The following is a 23,638-nucleotide window of genomic DNA, read 5'->3' as shown; positions in this document are numbered from 1 at the left end:
AAGTTAGACATATGAGCAGTCCCAATGTCTAAATTTCCAGTGGAAACACAAGACCAAAACAAGTGGTATTTTCTCTCTGTAATCTTCACTGCTGTCTAGGGAGAAAGGGAGTTGGACGTAGCCTAATCCCAAATCATCCTTCATGAGTATATACGCTGCTGGCATCTAACAGTTCCATATTCCTGGGCTACCCACGCTGCCACAAAAGGGTGACCTAGAGAACTAGGCCACATACATATGATTTACTCTTGTGCTTAACTGCTATCAGAAGCAACAGTCTTTCTCACTAGCACTATGATGGCGAAAGCCGATGAACAGCAACAAGAAGCATTACTTATAAAGCAGTTGCATTCACAAAACACTCACAGCTGCTTAACAGGTGTGTAGGCTTGTGTTAAAGGTAATAAGAGTTGTAAAGGTCATGACAGAAATGAAAGTTTCCTAGAATAAATTATGTTAATGATTTATTGCTTTGACTGAGAGTTAAACTCACTTTTTCATATTCTTGATATTGTCTGGTTTCTCACAGATTTAAAAATTAAGTAGGTCAAATTTAATATAAAACAAGTGGATTTTTTTTCCTGAAATCCCTTGTTCTACAGTTACGTAATTTTGAAAGTAAAGAGTTACCTGCTCCAGGGTGAGCTGCTTCGAAATAGTATCATTTTCCAGTTTTTTAATTTTCTTCATGAGTTTGTTCACTTGAAATTCCTGTTCTTGCTCTAAATGCTGCTCCAGTTCAGCTTTCTCATGCTGTAGCTAAACATTTAGGAGACAAGAAAGTATTTTAAGCAAACAAATAAGAGTATTATACATATTATGCAGCATTTATATGCACTATTTCTTATATTAAATTCTCCACTAATAGTACTTGGTTCTTCTCAGAAGATTTGAAAATGCAAAACCCGCATAACAGCATCTCCAAGAGCAACATTTTAAAATGTGTTCAATTTATAAAGCAGATGGAAGTACTACATTTCCAAATATTTAATAATGTCAAAAATGTCACAGAAGAGATACATTCCAGTATTAAAAATATAGCATGACAGAAAAATCATTAACATTTTAAAAATAGAGAAGATATTAGTGTTTGCAAAAGCATTAAATTTAATCTAAATGCATCCTCTTAAGAGCATGCAAAGCTTAAAATGCAGATCTTGGTACTTCTTTCTCCCAGACAGCTGAAAGTTTAAAATTGTGACTGAATCATACTATTGGAATTATTGTGCAATAACATTTTTTAAAAAAAGAATCATGTCTAGTCTTATGCCAACAACAAAAAAGAAAAGATTTTGATGACATAAAACACATTATTTCCAAGGCATGCTGTAAATTTTCTTATTACTTGAGAAAAATTTTTTTCAGTTAATATTTCCAATAAAAAAAAATCTTTCAAGTTCACAACCAGATGTAACTACAAAAATCACCCATTATAACACAGAGAAATTACAGTATGGAGCAGAGTCACTTTTAACATTACCTGTCAAGGTCATGACGGCATCCCTTTGAGACAGGCATTCAGGCCTGCCTACGTATAAAAACAACACAACTGTTCACCATGATACAAACACGTGAATCTGACTTACTGAAAAGTAAATGTCACCAAAAGACAATGGTGTAATTACACTGTACCCCGCCTATATATTAAAAATCGCAAGTACTTTGTACCACTTGCTTATTTACTATGGCAGAGCAGCCCTTCTGGGCACCTCAGGCCTCCCTGGAAGCCAGATGTGTGAAACAGTCAGACGATGCCACGGTCCTCTGCAGCGCTCGCTGAGGAAAACCTGGAGGCGTATCCGAGAGTCATGGATACAAGTCAAGGTTGCCAGGCATCCACAGCGAAGAACAATATTTTAATTTTTTAAAAAATTAAAATTGCTAGCTCATTAGTTCAATTCCCTTTGCTGCTATTTAAAGGGGAAAGGACCTGTGGAGCATACCCTGGCAGCGACAGGAGCGCAGAGGCGCTAGGGAGGAGGGCGCCCGGGCAGCAGCAACTGCTCAGCCACACGCACCGCGAAGCAAGTTCGCAGTGTCACTGTCCTTTAAAGGCTTATCAATTTGCACAGATTTCATTTTTCACAAATTAAGATAAATACCAGAATCATAATTAAAAATAACTGAGATGTACTTCTTCCACTCACAAAATTACACTAATTTTTCCAAAACCACGATGGAACCGATTACAGAAAGCCTCTTCAGTTTTATACCTCTGTTGCCTTGTCCATAAATTCCCATGAACTTGAGGAAGCCATCTGGACTCAAGTGTGATAATACCTCAGACTATCATGACCAGCCTCAATTCAGATATTTAGGAAATTTTATCAAATTGCCTAGTCAGAAATAAAAACATTCAATTTCTTCTGCAAGAAAGAGCAGGGCTGCTAAGTAAGATTTTCATTAGAAGAAAATTCTAAACTCACGCTTTTAGTAAAAAAATAAATAAATTTGCACTCAAAATACTATTTGTGTTGTTCAATAAGCAGAAATTTGAAGCTTCTTTCCTGAATAATGTAGCAAAACTCAGCTGGAAAAAAACTATTTTCATATGAACAGGACATTATTCAGTTTTACAACCTTTTAAGCCCCTTTCCCCGCTTTACAGTTTCAGACTAAAGACTACCAAAGAAAACGAGGCGCACAGACAACTTGCAGATCAGCAACTAGCTCAAGGTAATGCACCTCTTCACTTTCATTGATCTTAATTCTGCTTAATTGAAAAAGCTAGACCCTTTTTTTCCACCTAACTAAAAATTGATTCCAAAGCCAGTTGCTGTAATCAGCTTATATTTAGTTAGCAAATTAAACAGGGTAAAAAGGCACATGGCCAAAATCTCTTACTCAGCCTCAAGTCAGATGCTGGTCACAGCAAGTGTGTGATTAGGGACTGTTGGCATTTGCAGACAATTCAGTGAGTCTGGCAAATAATACAACTGTGTAATACACCCTCAAACCAACTTAATAACAAATAGTGTTTCTTGCTCTTCTCCTTTATGCAAATGCAATTATTATTTAAAACAAATTCAGTCACAATAGCACAGTCTTGCTTGTCAGATCATTCCTGTTAAAGCTTGCATGGGATTTGCATCACACAGGGATTGATAAGGCTTGCTCATTAGATCTGTAGCTGCTGTGTAGGACCTACTAAAACCCATCTTGGCAGCGTGAACACACTGCGACCAAAGGACCGTGCTAGCTGATCAGAAAGCTAGTGAGTAAAGCCAGCAGAGATCTACCCACAAGAATATTTTCATTCTGATTTAAACATAAATGCCTCAGGAAGTGAAGTGACTGGGAATAAAAACAAACCCACAAATCCATTCCCCTTTAGTGCTAAAAGGGATTATAGTGTGGATACCCTCTTGGATACTCCGATGAAGCTACTTTACTGTGCACTCTTCTTCTTCATCCTTTTGGCTTCACTATTCAAAGCAGGGAGAAAGTAGAAATAACACTCCCCAAAACACACGTTAATAGTATCTGTTACTCACAACCGGGTAAAATAATTTTTCCTCTTAACTGGCTTTGATCAGCAAAAAAAACTGTTAATGCTGAAACCCTAACACTGAAAAACAGCATTTCTAACTTTTAACAATGAGAAAAAACCCACTGAGTAGTAAAGTAAGAGACCAGAGTATTTTCAGACAAACTGGTTTTAATTCTATGCTACTATAGTAACAACTGTTTATGAATACCCCTATAGCTGCCAGCAAAAAGAAGGAAAAAATGTGTTAGAAAACGAAGTGTCACCTTCATGACAATGGCTTACAGACATTGAAACACATACGAAAAATGTAGGAGATACTAGGGGGGACTTACAGACAGCTGCATAGGACCAGAGATGGGCTTTTGGCAAGAGAGGCAGCAAATACTTTAAACAGAAATGGACTACGGAAAATAAAGCTCATCAGCCACAAGAGTGCCTGCAGCAGTTTGCCTAAGTCCTAAAGGTGTTTTATACAACTACAGTAATGTTCTCCTGATACAATGTAGGTCCATGTTTACCGTACTTCCTTACGGCACCACCTTACTCTGGAATAGCCACAAGCGCGCCTATGAAATAATGCACCTCCTTCATCAAGCTCCACTTCTTAAACAAAACCCTCATTTGTCCATCAGACTATGACTTTGAATGCTGCACTACTGAAAAACTGTATTTTTATTACTCCAGCCCTCAAAAGCTGTCAAACGCTTCCTCTGCTGCATCCTGAAAGTTCTCTGTATTAACAAACTACGTATCATCAGCTTGCCTCCACTTTACGTCCAGATGTTCATCAAATAAACGATATATGAGCTGACTCTATGTTTATTCCACACAATCACATTTGCATCCTCGAGCTGATGCATGGTATTTTGGAGAGCAGGAAGGGTAATTGCTTGTGTTTACAGATTTATAATTTTTGAGAGAACTGTCAAGAATCAGACTTGCATGAAAAACCTTTCAGTATAGTTCTCAATTTCTTAATCTGCTTGACTACATACATTGTGCTATTATCTTGGTATGTCATAACATTTTACTTTCAAGGACACATACTTGGACCAATTTGTACTTGCAAGAATACAAAGAATATTGACAAATCTGTATTTCTCTTTGAAAAGAGGTGCTGGACAATTTAAAGAATAATTGAATTTATAAGTTAAAACAATACTAAGATAAATTACTCTTTTGGGCAGCCTTATTTCACAGAAGATTTAATTTTCAAGATTTATTTCTTCAAATCTCAAAACCAGTAACACAACAAGTGCATGTAGAAAATTGCAAGGATGGATCCTGCATTAAAACACTTCTAATGATCCTCTGAAAGTATTACCACCATGCTCTAATGGCTAGGAATCAGAGAATCCACAAAAATTAATATTCCAAACTTTCCAGAGATTTGGCCAGGTAGACAAAAGTATAATTAAATAAACCAAATACACAGAAAATATCGGGCTTCTAAAAACTGTACTACAAACATCTGTCATGAAAAGCTTTTCTTCATTCTAAAACATCTATTGAGATGGATGTCATCTCCTTGCATCTTTGCAGCATTCAGTCTAGACACTCAAAAAATTACACTTAATGCAAGAAATTTTACTAGTAGAAGCATACACTTATCTAATGGTCTTGCAGAGGCAGTAAAAGCTAGCACCACACAGTTGTAAACAAGAATTATCAAGCAATGGTATGGCACCAGAAAGCCTGGCCACAGAAAGGCAGCAGTATTCCCGGTAAAAAGCCTTCTTTTACATGCAACTGTGTATGTTTAGAATCAGTCTGGCAAGTAGTAAATGTTTCAAAATTATTTTCTTACAACAACATCGAAAATCTGATGCAACTCTGTTTTATAACAGTAATGCAAATCATGCTGAACTGGGAAATTCTTGTTAAGCTATTAGTGGGGAGCACTGCAGTTCGTGCTTTGGCAGCTTTCACATTTAAAATGTACTGACATTCTGGGAGCTCATTCCAGACGCCACTCTGAATGCAAAGCGTAAGCCCCTACGATTGTGAAAAACAAAGGTTTGACAGCACAGAAACACACAGACACTAGGGAAGAAGTCCCTCTGCTAAGTGGCTTTCAACTGAAAAATATGGCAATAATTTTGAAACACCCACAGATGGATAAATAGTTGAAAAATTGAGAGACCTCAAAAAATCATATGCAGGCTATCAAAAGTACTTCCCTCCCTCTGTTCCAAAAGGCAAAGTCTTAGACAAATCAGACTCATACACAGTTTTTGTTCCATAGTCATACAAAAAGCAGGAAGCCATTTGATGCACGGTGTCTGACAGCATGAATTTGGAAGTCTAGTTCCAGGTTAGATCACTGCTGCCTGGCAGATAAACACACAGACACAGAGATTAAGAATTTAAAAAGCAAAGAACAGTAATGCAACTAATTACTATCTAACACTTCTACTGAAGACTATTATACTTCTGGTAAATCATCAGCCAAAGCATGTATCTAATTTAGTTAGAATCCTGCCCAGAGCAAAGATACCACAAAGGGAAGCGGACAGGTATCAATTCATTGCTTTTATTAACCCTATAACCGTCTCATCAGTCTCGCATTCTCAAATAAAGGGCATGAAGCCTTCCTTCCTTCACAATATTCTTGTGATCACAAGAAGTACAAGCTACCCCATATCAGTCAAAATTGCTACAGATTCAAGTCTTTCAGTAGGTAATAGCAAATACTGGTATTCACGAGTCTCAGGAAATTTAGAAAAAAACAATACAATTGTCTTAGCTTTCTGTATCTGAAAAACTTCATTTGGGAATGTAACACTACACCTGCACAACTGAAAGAGTATCCTGAATTAGAAAAGTCAAGATACTATAAAAGGACTAAACTGACCATGTGATGTGTGCTAATAATGCCCTCTTTTCTATTAAAAAGTTTACTCATAGTATCAGAATTCTCTCTTGTCAGAAGCTTTATCAGGCAGTTTACCTAGGTATAGAGTCCAGGATTCATAAATGAGACTCAGAACATCTAAGCAACAGTAACCTTCCAGAAAACAAGGAAAAAAAAAAAAATCAACATTAATCTTATTTGCAGTTCTTCGCTATGCAAGAAAATTGTCTGCAACTCACAAATATTCTAGTATCAACTTACTACATCCAAAATCACCATAGAAATAGGAAATAGCTGAATACCATAGAATGTTTCCATGAAAATAATTTTCTAATTCTACAGGTAAGGGACCATTTCCTTTGTATAAGTTATAAGCTGCTCAGCACTTTCCTAGTGTTTGGGAAAATATATTAATACACATTTTTGCATTCTACATGAAGTTTAGCACATCAAAGACATAATCAAGCCATGAAATGAGATCTGCATTGAGCAAACACAGACAAAAAGAGTAACAGTTTTTATATTAAACTTGGTTTGTTTTAAAACAAACTAATCCTCCAGCTGTACTGCAAGCTGTGAGTCACTGTAAAGGTACGAAAAGTCTATCCAGATTTCTGGACCATAAAAGCTTCTGACTAGGCAGATTCCTCTGACACAGTCTAAAACATGCTTTGTATTAGAGCTTTGATAAATTCTTTATCATCTTTTCCTCTGTGCATTGTGGTTAGCAGGCCAAACAGTAAAAAAGATATCCAATGTCACTTGCCCTTTATAGGTACCATCAACATCAACAGGATGTTGACAGCTGTTCTCTTTTTTCAGTCAACTGGGTTAGTATTTAGAAAGAGGACAAACTTAAAATTTACTTCCAAATGTTGCTAGCTAATGATGCTGACAGAAATTATACAGTTTTAGTATTACCAATTTGGAACACAAGTGCATTTTTCAAAAATAAGAAATTGTCACCTTTTAAAATCTTATGGCTGACATGATGATCTTGTTTATCAAAAGCTGAATAAGACTTAAAGGAAAGCCATACAAAATGAAGTTGAAGCTGTAGGCTGATATACTGTTTAATAAAAGCAGAGGGTGGTCAGAATTTTACCTCTGTTTATTGTAGTTATAGCTATGCAATTAGATTCTTTCAGGAAAAACTTACAGCTTGCCCATCAAAAGCTGGGTATATTTCAGGATGATGTTGAATCTAGAACTGGGGGTTTTATCCAGATGCCTTACAAAAGGCTACAATAACTTCCCCAGTTATATGCCTATATCTTGTTTTAGGTATACTTGCATCTCTGAATCCTTCTCTCAGTAGTGAGGAGGAACATACATTCTTCAAGGGTTTCCAGTGGATAACCAGCTTAATGCCCTGGAATTACTTCATACACTACAACAAGGCACTATCTTGGTCATTTTGAGGACAGAGGATTGCTTAATTTTCTCCTTAACTTGGGACAACAGTCAAAGGATACTTTCTGAAAGCCCATAACAGGGGGGGGAAATCAATTGTAGTTTTAGGTGGACAACAAGGTTGTATTTCTCTCTGTAATGTGTGAATCTATTTTACAGAATATCAGTATTTTAAAAACTGTTAAAGATACAGCTTTAAAGCAGTATCTTGCTTGTCTGTAAGGTGAATTCTACAAAAAGGCTAAGGTAGTCTTTGCTTACCAAAGTATACTTCAAGCTATTACTAGGAACAGGCATTTAGTTGCTGCAAAACCTGTGCTGTACAAATTTGTTTGTAAGGTAATTATGTGAGTTCAAAGCCTCTTCAGCCATATCAAGGATTAATTTGTGCTTTTACTTTTAAAGGAAGCCTTACCTTGCTCTATACAATGCACAGGATGGCTCCAGGTAGCTTGGTTCAATATTTGATTTCTAAGTAGCCCTTTGAATCAAACAACATTGCTCAACATGCCATTTCTCTACTGCAAGAGACTTTAGAGGAAAACGTTTTCTACAGTGATACCTATACCTTATCTCAATTAGAAAAGAATACTCAATACCCTATTTCTATTCCCATCAGCTTCTCTATTTTTCATTAAAATTTATGATTGTGAAAGCAAATGCAAGTCTTAATTCAGAAAGATTCTTTATGCTTTACTTACTGCGTGCTATAGGCATTAAACTACAAAGTCATGAAGTCTCACTTTGCAGTAACAAAAGTGTCAGATGAGATTAGCTTTAATGTTGTTTACAAACAACATATTTACTAATTGCAGGGCTAAATGTGCCATACGTCTCCAGCTGCAGAACATAAGAAATGCTTACAACACACAAATGAGGTTCTTTAAACTTGACTAGTTTTTCATGACAAAGCTAATAATTACATGAGAAAAGACAGCGGGTCACAAAAAATCCACCTAACCTACTACCCTGTCTCATACAGAGGCCAAAAGCAAGCATCTAGGCAAGTCTTACAGAATAGGGCAAGCATGTACAACATTTCCTAAAAATATCCACCCACTCTCCAAAAATTAGCAACTCAGATAATCACAAGTTTCCACATATTTCTCTGTCATAAACTGGTCCAGCATCTTAAACTTTTTACTTTTAGCATCCAATTGATACAAATGTTTTAAATTAAAAGAAGAGACTGAATTATTAAAAGTTTGGGTAAACCTGTGGATAAAGTTTGCTGGTAACCGTCAAACACTGCTACAAGTTTTTATATATTACTATTTCAGAATACAATCAGATACTCCAAATAAAAGTGTCCATTACACTAACTTTTTAAATTAATCGGTAATTCCCTTCTGTAAGACAGTTTACATGTAAGTAAGTTACACCTATTTCTTTGCATTTCAGTACAACTTTCAGGTTCTCAACACAAGTTTAGAGATACAAACTCTACAGGAACATGTTTAAAACAAAAAAACAAACAAAAAACAAGCTTACTACTCATTTGTACTTTGCTTTTATCAATAACAGCTTTATACCAGCTATGACCTGACCACATCCCGCTGACTGCAGTCATAGTAACAAAAACAAAAGTTCAACCACCATTTGGCCCGGAGCATCTTGGGAGAAATACCAGTAAAGGAACCAATTACCTGCATCAGTTTTCTTGAGAGCTCATTAGTGAGAAATTCCTCTTCCTTTTCATAGTTTACTGCAAGTGTTTCTTTCTCTTTCTGCAGAGCTTGAATCTTCTTAAACAGAGTGTTACTGATGAATTCCTCTTCCTGCTCTGCCCTTGCTTGCTGTGAAGTAAAGACATGGTTTTAAGAAAAAGGAAGCAAGTTTCCATACAATTATTCTCAAGACTCCCCCCCACATATATATTTTAATCTTGTCCACAGCTGTAGAAAACGCCCTACAGTTGTTCTACCCTGAGGGTTTCCAAGCTTTATGAGAAGAGCGCTACTCTGGAAACTTTCCCCAGAGAAAAATAATGACAGAAGACAATTCCCATTTCAGCTCTCCTAGAGTACCGAGGCACGGCTCCAAAGAAAGGCAGTCTGTGATCCTCTCCCTCTCCCTCTCTCTCCCTCATATTCCCTGCAATTTAGATGTTCCTAGCTTTTTATGCACATTTTTAGAAACTTTTATCATGGAATAAAGTAGTCATCTTTAGGAGGTCTGCTCTAAAAGGCCACATACTTCATATGGGCAAATGAAAGTTCACAGGTACAAACTGGCAGAGCCAGCTCCTAATTCCACAGTGGGAACGCAGTTACCCGAGAATGACGGAGCAACAAAAACGCAGAATTCTCAAGCTACAACCTTTAACAGAAGAGCCACGTAGTGTTCAGGAGTGCTTTTACCCAAAGTAAAATCCACATAATCTGAACTGCAGATTCATGATTTGTCCTGATTCTAATAAAATGACACCAGCTTATTATAGGTCGCAATATTAACAGATTCAGTAAGAGTTTTACTTCAGTAAAATTTGATAGGGGAAAATTTAAGAACTAAGAACCAACAGCATAACTGGAATTTAACTTCCATAATCTTCTACACAAAACCTGCCAGAATAACCATTTCCTTATACATATTTTGCACTGGAAAGCACTCAGATTTCATTATGTCAGTGTTTTTTAGCTGGAATGATGTTTTCCCCTGTAGTCCAAGAGACAATTACTTAAACAGAGAAGCCTTCCATGCCTACAAGAAAAGTTACTTAAAGAACAAAAACGTCCTTAAAGCTGGTGGAACAATAGCACAACTGCAAATATACACATTTGATCTGCAGTATCATTAAATCTAAAGCAGCAGTTCTGAAACTTTTCAGTTGAGTCCTCCTTCCGCCAAGTCTCTCTCTTTGCATCCTCATCTGCTGCTTCCTTGCATCCTCTCCCTGTCTCTATTGCTTTCTTGGCCCCTTTTCACTACCTGCCACCAGCTCCCTTCTCCCTGTCACCAGCAGTGCTGGAACAAGCCCAAGGTTTTTTTTTTTGTTGTTTGTTTTTGTTTTGTTTTTTTAAGTTTGGCACAGCTTATTAGCTTGGGTCCTGCACAGCACCTCCTCTCTAATGTTGGTGCATCTCCCTGGCGAAGAACTGCTACTCCAGCATGTTCACCGTTTGTAACAGTGTAAAAGTTTGTCACATCCAGACAACATATAATGGTCCAAGAGCTCTGTAGAAATGCAAAGTTGTCAGCTTCCACATCAGACCAATACAACACACGAAATCTAACTGATATTTCAGCAACATTATCTATCTAATTCTAAATGCGGCTTTACTTAAGGCTACTAACAACCTTATGCCTTCAGAGAAATTTCAGAACAGAATAAGTAAGGGTTCATTGTCTTCAAATCCCTAAAATTCATGCATGCTATTCCTAAAATCATCTCATTCATCGTTTTTACTATGCAGGACTTTTACTGGTGTTTGTTTTTCAATGGTTCAAAGACAATAAAGAGAGTAACACAGACCAAGCTTACCTAACACTGAATTAGAAAGCACTTGGATCTAAAATAAGGAACCAGGGTGGTTTTACTTCAATTTCTGTTCATTTCTAACTTGCACAAATTTATTCTGCTTGTGCTTTGCACCCAGCAGAAGCTCTAAAATCCCATTATTATGGCAGTGAGCCTAAACACCACTTATTAACTAGATCTTGGTATTACAGTAATGATGGGTACTTAAGCCAGTATGAGTACGGGCTGCCAAGATCCCAGCCCTCTGGCAGGGAGAGGGTCCTGCCCGCCTCGCGCTGGCACTGGTGCTCCTGCGAGCAGGCGGCAGGCCAGGCAGGGAGAAGGCACCACCCAAAAACTAATCCTTTCCCTTCCTCCTCCCACTTTTCTTTCCTCCAACAGCTTCCTAAACTGGCTTACCACACAGGCAGAGCTCTGGCACGCGGAAATAAAGAATGAGCAGCCACAATTTTGACCTGTTTAAACTGCTCTGGAATAATCCCCCATAGCCTATGCTGTGCAGGGCAACAGCTTGCATTCAACTGGCTCGGAGCAAAAGCAGAATATGATTACATCTGCCTGCATTATGCCATGGAGATATCTCTCATGGAACAAACAACAGGAAGCCTATAAATCTAAGTATGAACTGTAAGTTCCAGATATCCATATGTCATACTAATTACAGTGAATGTCCACCTAAGTTACCTAAGGGTCAGCAATTTCAACAAATCATTAAGTCAAAAAATATGCTACCGTTATGAGACTGGGTACAAAAGCATGTGAAATGTTACCATATTTCTTTTAAATACACATATACCTTTTTTTGCCTGAAATCTTCTCTTTATCTTGTCAATCATTACATTGGAGATAGTTTAATTATGATATTCTAAGTAATAAAATCATTCATATTTGCCTTAATATTTCTTAAGATCTTGCAGTCTGTTACTCATTCACTCCATAGTCAAATTGGTGCTGTAACACGGTCATAATAAGTCAGTATTTCATACTTTTCCCTGCACAGATCCTGTCACTGTAATATTTTTTCTGGACTGCATACTATATTTTCACATAGATAATCTTCCTCTTTATTAAGTATCTGCATTTGAAAAGAAATCCTGATATGATCAGCAAAGAATGAGAAACAGAGCATGGAAATCAGAAGCAGCAGGTCTATAAGGCTATAAAGTTCTTGGTTTCTGCCTGTTATTCATATTGCATTCAACACCCACAAATACTAACAGCAATTGACTCCATTCTGTATCATATATTAAAAAAAAATTAGCATAGAACAAAATACTTCCAGGGACTAATAACTAAGACACTGAATGATAACATCAGATCAGTCAGTTTCTGGAAATCTGAAACAAGTCATCTACTTCCACCACAGATTTTCTGCATAACCACAGTGCCACCACCATCACCTGTCTCTCAAAACTCCATTTAAAGCTCACATAACTCACAGTGGTATTTCAAGGATGCATCCACTACAAAAAGGTGTGCAATTAGTGTGATGATGGTAAGTGTCAAAAACTATCATGTTACTTTACAAAAAAATCAAGAATGGAGGGGAAAAAAGCACACAGACACACACGAACAAGAACTCTATTTTCTGGGAAGAATATTCCTATTATTTCTACTGCAGTAGCATGTGAAATCCTGATCAGTAGCAGAGACAATGTCTGAAGTGCTGTAAAAACCTGTCCTCTTGAGCTTACAATGCAATGGGCTAAAGAACTAAGAAACATATTAGGAAGTGAATCTCATTAAAAGTTATTTTTCCACATGCTGCATATACTAGGACAAATTGTGAAATGCTTAGTGTTAAAATCATCTTCTGCTCCCAGTTCTTCTTTCCAAGCACAGACTACTAGATTTCCCTCTGCCCTCTTGCTTTGCTTCTAGCTCCTGCTGCAGCTTCTGCTTATGATGGCGCTATTTTAAGAAACACCAAAACCAAGTGTTTCTGATGAGAGATCACCTTTACCACAGGCCAATAAAAATCACAGCTGTCCATGTTCCCTTCTGCCCCCAAGCCAGCTCTTCTAAAACCTTCACGGACCTTCCTGGTACGCAAAGCACAGTAACCAAGCAGATTCAGCAATCACAAGCAATGAAGAAACAATGAATTAGTCAATACCAACACTACGCTACCCGTGATCAGATGTGAGCAAGAAATGGCATTTCCATTTTAGCTCTCACTTCAGACATAATTTCAGTAATGAACATTTCACGAACTGCTCCAGGCACTTATACCTGACCATGTGAAAGGCAGGTGGCAAGCGTGGATTGCATACTGACAAAGCTTTGCCTGTCTCCAGCAGTATCCGGAGCAGAGCTGACAATAAATTTCCTGGGATCCTGTGCGAGGTGGCCTACCCAGCCCTGTTCTGTTCTACCCTACTCTTGAAGTTCCTTATCCATAGCACAAGAGCCACCGTGACCTCCTTGCCCTCTATGCATCTTTTGATGGTGCAGTTTCCATCTTTAGGACCCTCTGGACAATATAAGCCAGCAGATGGAGCTGAAGTGCAATTTTATCTACTTGCCGCACAGAGAAGAAACTCAATCTGCTTCTGAATATAGACTGAAAGGTTGAGGCAACTTTGGAAAGAGATGGTCTCAGCTGCTGCACATGTTACACAGCACTAAGCTATCACTTCACAAAGCAGCCTTCCATAAGGAACTACTAACATACGAAGAGGCAAAAAAAAAAAAAAAAAAAAAAGTGTGAAGAGCAAAACACAATGACATGACTTTAGAATACGAAACTCTTGCATAAAATAACTAAGTTTCCCAATTTTCCCTGAAGAACATATTCCTCTTCTAGCTCTACTAACTCAAGTTAGTGCTCTGGCCATACTTTCTGGCACTAGTTTAAAACAGTACAGAAAACTCTTTATCTACAAATTAAATTAATTATTCTAGTGAACCAATTCTGTGCATTTACAGCAGGAATTTTTATACTACAGCTCTCCCAGGCTGCAGTGTTTTTTCTACAAGACTCCCAGCCAGAACCTGAAGGAACCGTGCTGCATGCAATACGCATTTTTAGGTGAAGAGAAAGGTGGACCAGCCGCTGCCACAAACAGCTTGCTAGGAAAAGGCAATTCTCAAGAACACAGAAGCAAAACCAACTGCAACTTGCTGACTAAAGGCTCGGGCTAGTGCACTAAGCATCAGCAGGCTGCGGGGCAGTAAACCAGCATGACTTCCCAGCAGCACCCTTCCACCTGCAAGGTCCCATGGGCAAGGAAGTGCTGCTGAAGCCCTTGTATGCCGGGGTGCTGCTGCTTCCCCCGGAGGAAAGGTGCTTTCTTCAGTCAGGTGGCCTTGCAGCAGAGAAAGGAGAGTGAATGCTCTTGTGGTTAAAGTGGCGAACTGGAATTCAAGTTCTGGGTTCAATCTGTAGTGCGATTTCCTGTTTAATCTAGGGCAACCCCCAGGGTCACTTCCTCATTTCTGACTTTTTTGGGTTTTATTTTTTATTTTTTTTAACTCAAGAAGAATTTTCAGTGATAACAGATCTATGCAAATAGCAGGACAATGCATTTTAATTTGGGGTATAAAGTATTTCCTAGAAGTCTCATACTTCAAAAAACCACAAACAGTAGTATCTGGTATGTTTCCTCCAAAACACTGGGTTGGTTGGTTGGTTGAATGCAAACTTAGTAGATGAGAAGGAAGTTTTTGTTTTGTTTTTTTTTTAAATAGGCTTACCACAGACCTTACTTCCAAAACAAACAAACATTAAAAAAGAGTAGTTAACTTCAATCTGAAAAATTCAACTACTGTAAATATTACCTATCCCGTAACACTAAAGTAACATACAGAACTTTCTCAAAATACAATTCCTATTACATTTCAGATATTCAGTAATTATGATCTGCAGTACAATTTTAAGAGAAAAAAAAGGAAATCTAGCTTCTGTTACAATAATAAAGGAATATCTAGATGAAAAAAAATATTTAAAGTGTTAAAATACAGTTCCTTTTAATCTCCATTTATAATTGAAAATTCTCTCCCCCTCGCTTTAACAGAGAATTCAGTTTTTGGCTGGATGCATCAAAATGCTTCTGTCACAACACTCCTATTTCTGAACTCTGGTTTTCACTCTGTGAAAAGTGATAACACTTAGTTGACTAAGTGATAACAGCACTTTGCCTTATGAATCTGCAAAGGCTACAGACTGATTAGAGAAACTAACCGAATCAAATGACACAATACGCACCCTCTTCTGCCAAGTCAGCTCTAACCACGATCAGATGTGTCAGTGAGATCCACTCAGTGCCACAAGAACTTCTCACAGAAAGCCACTTACCTTCAAGACATGGCTGCACACATCTTACAGCTTGGAAAGCTACACTAGAAATAGCGCTTAAAAAAAGCCCTCAAAATTGACTCGTTTTCTAAATATAAAACTTCACTAGTATTCACACACACTAAATCATCTCTTAGTATCAACAATCAAGTAATTGCTTGATGATATGCAATTCCATTCCACTGTGAATTTGAAACCAGTTAAAACAGCTTCTCTCTGTGTTTTGATCCCGACCTGCAAGAGTTTTGTATTTTGCTGAAACAGACCACAAGTGGTGAAAACGAAGTAAGCAAGAAATGAATACAGTTATTTCACAAACACAAATATTCATAAAACTAATGCATTTGGTTCATTACAAATAACTTGTACCAAGCTATATGTAATTCATAATTAATACAGTTCAGTTCCTCAAGTTACCTAAATAATTAAAAATAATTTAAATGCATTTCTTCAAAACATAAAATATTAGTCTACTCTCTAGGGGTTTTTATCATATCAAAACACTGACATTAAACAGTTAATAAAAATGCAACACTTAAGAAAACCGTTGTAACAAAGAGAATGTCAAGGTAGCCTCTAGAAAGTGTATCAACCCTCAAATAGCTTTTATTTAGCAGTTTAACCATGACCACACGCTGTTATGCAAGTCTTAATGTAATTAAAAACTATACTGTAATAAAGTATCACAAAAGAAAGGTAGCAAAGTTGTACAGGCAAACTTGTATTTAAATATTTCCTAAATGAGTGCTCCGCTTCACACCCTTAATCTTACTATTCACTAGATATTATAGCACTTATTTTTCAGTCACTTAAATCACCATCATGTAGAACAGGCTCCCAGTTATCAGGGTTGGAGTTTCTGCTTCCAATCCACAAGAACTGTAACTTGAGCTAACAGAAATTACAGGCTAAGACAGGAATGACTTAGTTGGAAAATTAAATCTAGCCCACAGACCTTTCCAAATGGCTCTATTTCATGAAGGCATTTTTCCACCTCAACACTGCACATGCGCACAGAGCATAATCTTTCTGCACTTCTTGCATTTTCAGGTAGCAGTCCATTTCCTACACATAGGTAAAATATCTATAACATGTATAAGCAACAAGCCCAGCTCTTCTTGGAAGACCTGAAGTTCACTGCATACAAGCTAAACGTTTCTTCTAAATCTACAAATGTCAGATGTTTGTCTGAAGCATCATAACTACCATATGGGCAAACGAGATCATGAAGGCAGTAAGAATGGGGCCGCAAGACACAGCTCCCCTCTGGGACCATCAGAGGCGAATGACCATCCCCACCACAGTTTAGGCAACAGCACTCGAGCAGAAGGTAAGCCTGCTTTGATAGGGTCTTCCCAACTTTTGTGAGTTTGCAAGTGACTGAGTGCAGAAGCTTTACTTTGACAAAGTCAGTCAATATGGAAAATAAATTTATACTGTCACATCAAACATCGAACCAAAAAATATGAAATATTTCTCTGTATCAATCCTTTCCTTCTGACTAATTGAAATAGGTTTCTACTTTACTCTTTAACTTCCAATGACATTGTTGTTTTACTGGTGAATTTTCAGGTAATCTTGTGCTGTAAATAGTTTTCTAGTTAATCAATAAATATAAAACAAATAGACTGCAGAAGCACGTGGAACAGGTTTTGCTTTTGTTCAGCCCAAACATAAAAGCTGCTGAAATGTTAATACAGAACCCACAGATGCACATAACTAAACCTGTAGTTTTATGGTAAGTCTGCCTGAATTTTTGAACATGCAGCTTTTACAAAATGAAAGAAAGGAACAAAGCAGATAAAGTTGTATATACCTACTGTTGTAGTATATACTATTTTTTGTTGTTTTATTTTTAAATTAGTTTCCATCCCCTGCAACATCATTATCATCCTTTAAAAATGCTATGGTTTTAAGTTCGATTTGCAGCTAAAATATTTAAGTTAATGCAATCTGGTTGTGCCAAGCTACTTAGAAACCAATAAGCATCAACAGCTTAGTACTGGGGCAGATCAGTCCAAATTATTCTGTAATATCAGATGTCTAATGCATAAAAGCAAAACCAAGATCACTTCTTAAGTTAACATATTTTAATTATTTTTTTCTTCTCTCCCCAGATAAAACACAATTTATTTTCCAAATATCCATGCATTAATTATAAAATACTCTTCACTGTTGGTTGACCAGTTAGCAAACTTAATATTGTATACTGCCAAAGTTTCACAGAAGAAAAAAAAAAAAGATTCAGCAGAAAAACAGCCTAGTAGGTGACTAATTTACTAAAACAGTTTCTTTTCACTGAAGCATGTACTTTGGTGCTAACGCTGAGCTGTGCTTTAAAAATAACAAACTTTTGCTCAAAATGTGACCAAAGCAAACTTTTGTTAAAAGTAACTACGCTGTCACAACTGTTTCCCTATTCAAAGACAAATAAGTACAAATGAAAGCATAGAGGAGAGGTTTTATTTAATAGCCATCCCACCAAATAATCTTCATGAAAATCCTACTTCATTTTACATAGCTCATGTAAATCGTTTGAAGTATACAAATATAACACACTTGTTTTTCATCACGACCAAGCCTATACTTCATATAAAGAAGAGCATATAAAAACAGTCAAAGCATTATCTCGTTGTAGCCACCTTTTCCAGGCAGAGCGTGCCTAGTAGCAACAGCTTTCCCAACTCCTGGGCAGACGGCTGCAGGCTTCCTCACTTTTAGCACGGGTGCCGAGCTCAAACAGCCTGTCCATTTCTCATCGTTCTCCTCTAGAGCCAAATGGGCTGAAGCACTTGTAGATCTTCTTTTTGGAGGTGTATAACCTGTGGTATATCTATTTGATCAACCCTCCTTCCTTAAAATCGTTAGGACCAGGAAGCAGAACTACCATATCAAAATCCAGTTTTGGGGGTTTCCAAATTATAGCATGGGATGCTGACCATGCAGTTTCTTGATTCACTTACCACTTTCTAAAAAAGTGTTTTTAGGAAATCACTAGTTTAAATATGATTTAAATAACCATTTGGGGTGCCAGTGTTTTTCCCACACTGGCAAGGTGCATCTAATCTAGTCAGCCTATGTAACAAACTTCTTAAGATCACTCCGTTTTAAAAACTTCCCTAATTACCTCTTATGCACACTGGCTCTCTAGAGAAACATTTTTTCACTGATCCACAAGTGTTTGAGACAAAGCTTATTATTGTTTATAACCACACCTTGCTCCAAATCAATATATTCACAAAGTAAACATCCCAGGATCCAGTTAACGCATAATAGCTCTAATCCCATCACAGCAAACAACTATTTTTACTTATCCTTCCCCAGGATTTAGCAAATGGAATAGTTTCCTTCTTTCTCTACAGTGTGGATCTCTTACAGTATATACCCCCATATTCCAGAGAGCAATTACATATCAGGCTTCCCAGTAAGTAACAAATCTATTGACTAGTTGGGGAAAGACGATGAAGAAAATAATAAAAAAATTCCTTTGCTCTATACTCTGTCTCTGGTCTCAGGAAATACAAACAGATATTCGGAGGATGTGGGGGGAATACAATCATGCTTGAATATTCAGCCCATACAGTTACCAAAAAATTAGGTCTAACACAAAGCAGTAATCATGAAAATTTTTCAGGAAATATGGACCACCTTTTCACCCATGGAGGAAAAAACTTTTAGTGAAGTGTCTCAATCTGCATAGAAAAGGGAATTTTTGCAAAGTCAAATTCAGAGTTGATGGAGAAAAAAAAAAAAAAAAAAGCATTACGCTAAGAATTTCTCCCTCAATTAGAGTATCATTTGATTAGCTGAAGGAACATCCTCTTTCCAGGAACAAAATTACAGCAATGGAAGACATGAAGGGGTAGATGGCTCTCAGGAACCAAAATCACTATAGGATAACAGCTTACAATATCTGTATTTTGATAGAAAAGTCGAAAAAACTACAAATCCAAATGTCAGGATTAAACATGGTTTCAATGTTTCTCTAAACATTTTGCTTTAACTTCGATCAAGGAATCCTTACACTCCACAGAGCTATAAAATCTACACAGCTACAGTTTGTGGTTCAGTGTCTCCCATTTACACATTTACCTTTTTACTTCAGAGTAGTTTACCCCAAATGTCTTGCCTTCCGTTCTTTCACCCCATATATTCAAATGGGACAATGGCTGTTCATTTAGTTAAGAATGACATGTCTTCACTCAGACAGGACTTAACAGAATCTGTTAGAATTTGTTAGAATTTGAGATGCTCCTTCCCAGATGTTCCCAGGCCGCTGCTTTGGAAGCAAGACGTCACAGTAATATTTTCTATTACTGATCCATGGGAAGTTCTTTTCTATCACTTTTTTTCTCTTTTCCAGAACATGCCTTTGTCTCTTTTCCATTCACTCTGTCTAGCTTCCAAATCCTGTGCAAAATTCAGTTTGTACATTTTGTCCCTATCACTCCCCCCCCCTTTTTTTTTTTTTTTTTTTTTTTTAAAGAGGAAGACAAAGAAGATTCACCTCTTGCTCTGCTACTAAATTCAGCAACCTCCTCCCACCCCCCAAGCCTGAAAAAGAGCAGCAAAGCAACTGTTTCTCTCTGTTGCTTTTGAGAGGCTATGCTGAAACACATCAGATGTCTACTGCTGACTGTTTTCTCTCCTTTGGAAGAGCATCGTCTTGTTTCTTCATTCCAGTCACATTTCAAGAACTGTTTGGGAGAAACTGGCACTACATCCTCCTGCAGTATCCTATAAATTTAGCTCATCTAGTTCACCAGACACTGAATTCCCCTTGCTAAACCGCAGCTGAATATTTGTTGTATCCATGCTAATTCTCATATACACAGGAAGACCAAAACAGTGAATAAGTTGACTACCTATATAACAGCTATAAAGTCACTATCCTACGCATTTTTGTGGTCTTCCAGTTTCTACCTGAAATTCCATCCAAGTGCACTCATGAAATGCAGAGTGAAAAAATCTTTTCTTAGAGACACTTGCATTTGTGTAAGATTGCTTAACACATTATAGAGCCATCTATCTTTCACATGAGAGTATTACTTCTCCATTTACTACATGGAGTTTTAGCATTTCCATTCTACAGATGGAAATAAGCCCCATGCATACCAACACTTCAAACTAAGGACTTAGGAAATAACGAGTTTAATATTGACTGAAGTTGGAAATAAAAGCAGTGGAAGGAAACAGGCAATGAAGACAAGTTAGTCATGAATTAACAAGTGCACAAAAATATACCACAGGCAATACAGCTACCCTGGAAAAAAGCAACCCTCTTTCATCTTTTGAATACAGCAATAAAATTCAAACTCCATTACACTGAAAATAGCAACTAAAATGAAGTACAGAAATACCAAGGTTTGAAAACTATTCTGAAGTCTCGTCTACACTAGCTTTTCAATACTGGGATTACCAATGGGGATGCAACCTCAAAAAAGCCTCACGTTTTACTCTGTATCATCTAAACTAACAGGTGTGGGTGATGCAAAACTCCCAGTACTGGGGGTACTCATTTGAGTGGGTGCCTGGTATTGGATTCATGAAAAAACAGAGGATTTCATGAAAAAACGCTAGCAGCTACACAGCAGCACACATGAATATTTTTGCTTTGGGCAAGGTAAGCCTGTTAGGTGTACAATGCTGAAAATATTAAAACAACTCTGTCCTGCTGGAAGTGTGTTGAAGTCAATGGAGATTCGTACTAAGAAAGAATGGCCACTAGTGTCGGTACGTTTTCAAACCCAACATCAAACAATGTTCTTAAAACAGAAACTCCCTACAAACAAGGTTTGACACATTACATTGATATACAGCCTTGATGAGAAAGTGAAGTTAATTTAAGAGAAATGCACAGATGTGCAAATTAGCAAAGCTATGGAAACACCAAGAACTTTGCATTATTAAAAATTCCAAAATGTACTCTAAAATGCCAGTTCTAATTTCACTTCCACCCCCAGTGCAATTCAAAGCAGTACACCAGTAGCCCTGATAACTGAAGACATTCCACCCTTATTAAACACCAGAATACCAATGAAATAAGGGACAGAAAAAGGAGAGATGTTATGTAATATTTAAAGGCAAGCAGGACATAGCTGGTTATCAGACACAGTTTGATATCAACCCAAGTAATTTAATGACAATACTGTAAACAAATGCACTTACTATATAAAGGATAGAAACATAAAAAGGATCAGTCAGCACGGTTTTATAGGCAACAAGTTTTGGCAAATAAGCATAGATCCATCTTTCAAGCAAGGACTATCTGCAGTAAGGATAACAGCAAAGATGTAGGACACGTATATGGCACCAGCATGATGTTTTGATTTAGTAATGCATACCATCCTTCATTAAAACGGCTATAAAGTATACAGCAGAAATTCCAAATTCACTCAAAAAGTTATCAGGAGGAAATTTCTAATGAAATTTCTCACCAAAGTGTACTAAGAACGATGTTGATGAAAATACTTATTGTAAATTGTTATTCAGTAAGTCACTTTCATAAACTCTGGGAGACAGAGATTAGCAAGACTGTAAACAGTAAGAGAAAAGGCACAGACACCTTGATGTTTTGTTTCATTTGAAGTAAGATGAGTTTTACTAAAGCTACACTGAAAACAAGGAGTCTTCACCACTCCTACAAACCAGGGGATGCTCTCTTGGAGATGACTAAAAATGGATCTAGAGAGAAGAAGCAAACAACAACTCAATACTGGCTGCACAAATGATGTTGTAACAAAGAATACTAAAAAAAAAAAAAAAGAAAGAAAAATCAAGTCTCCAACACACAAGACCGTGACACAACCTGCTTTGACTTATGTACATAGTATTGGTGAAATTGATTTAAAAAAAAAAAGTGTTTTTAAGGGGTTGGTACCTCTTTGTAAAGAAAAATAGAGAGATTACAGAAAAGATCCTTAAAAAATCCAAGAACAAGGTAAAATGCCTTACCTGAGACCATGGCTTCACACTTACTAGCACCAAATCATATGCTACTGGACAGTCCAGCAATACAAATCTGATCTGGAAAAGGCACAGGTATGCAACAGCATTTCTGCCAAATTAGCCAGAGCACAAACTAGTAAGCTCACAGAGGAAGCCAGATGATACCTGATGAAAAAATAAAGCCTGTCAGATCTAAATTAAGCTATCGGAAACATATGAACAAATCTGAACCAGGCAAATGTGTTTATGCTAGATCAGTGCATCATATGGACACAGCATTTTTGATCTGGCACGTTAGATTTCCAGTGTATCACAGCTTGAGAGCTGTTTAGTTTATCAAAGCAGACTAGGAAGTACCTATTACAGCTCTAAGGATCTTCACGAGGAGAAAAGAGAGGGTTCAGAAGAGCTCATTAACCTAGCCCAAAGGCACAGCAAGAACCAAGAGGTCAGTGCTGAAGAATCCGACTCAAGAATTTGCATAGGAAATCAGAACCTTTTAAGCACAAGACTAAACAATGTATTCTTCATCTCCCAGTCTTCAAATCAAAGCTGGATACTCTTCCCACAGATAAGTTTCAAGATAAGTTAGTGGATTCAATGCAGATACAATGCAGAGAAGATCTGTGACCCAGATCAAATCAGATGATTTAGTAACTCCTTTAGGGCTCAAACTCTCTGAAAGTACAAGCTCCCATGTTTAGGCTTGTTTGTTAACTATTGTTAGTAACTACTGTTCATTAACTATTTGAATCGAGTTCTACATGGGACAGAAACTGGTAACAGTTTCTCAATTTTCTTTCATCTGTATTGAAGAAGATAGGCTGTCTATAACACAGACAAATTGTAATGTGCTGTTACCACTTCACTGACAGTATTTTTTCCCCTGGGAATTAAATATGCTAGAGGCTACATATAACTACTGAACGTAAGCAGATGATAATACACCTTTTCCATTATTAGTTTCCCAGCAGTGCAGCTAATAGCATTGTTAACCTAAAAAAAAAGTTCACAAAGTTCATTACTAAGATTCCTTCTTGCTTTTCAAATGTTTAATGGAAACTCAATAGATACTTCTTGAGAATCTGAGGCAAGTGTAAAATTCAGATAAAAGACATTTATTTCCTTTGTGTGTCTGCTCTTCTCAAAAGACTTCGT

General features: G+C 37.2%; 1 protein-coding gene across 1 annotated transcript in view; it reads right to left on the bottom strand.

Annotated features, from left to right (window-relative positions):
• Window positions 1-23,638, bottom strand: part of CCDC6 (coiled-coil domain containing 6) — a 53,727-nt gene that overhangs the window by 24,726 nt on the left and 5,363 nt on the right. Inside the window, exons 2-3 of the mRNA XM_067299784.1 lie at window positions 9,404-9,553; window positions 631-759 (exon numbers count right to left, since the gene is read on the bottom strand). Of these exons, the coding sequence (XP_067155885.1) occupies window positions 631-759; window positions 9,404-9,553 (279 nt within the window). The remainder of the gene's footprint in view (window positions 1-630; window positions 760-9,403; window positions 9,554-23,638) is intronic.

Source organism: Apteryx mantelli, chromosome 7 (genome assembly GCF_036417845.1).
Source record: "Apteryx mantelli isolate bAptMan1 chromosome 7, bAptMan1.hap1, whole genome shotgun sequence".
In the NCBI taxonomy this organism is placed as follows: domain Eukaryota; kingdom Metazoa; phylum Chordata; class Aves; order Apterygiformes; family Apterygidae; genus Apteryx; species Apteryx mantelli.
Note: the sequence above shows the minus strand (reverse complement) of the source record. Positions and strands in the feature narration are given on the sequence as shown.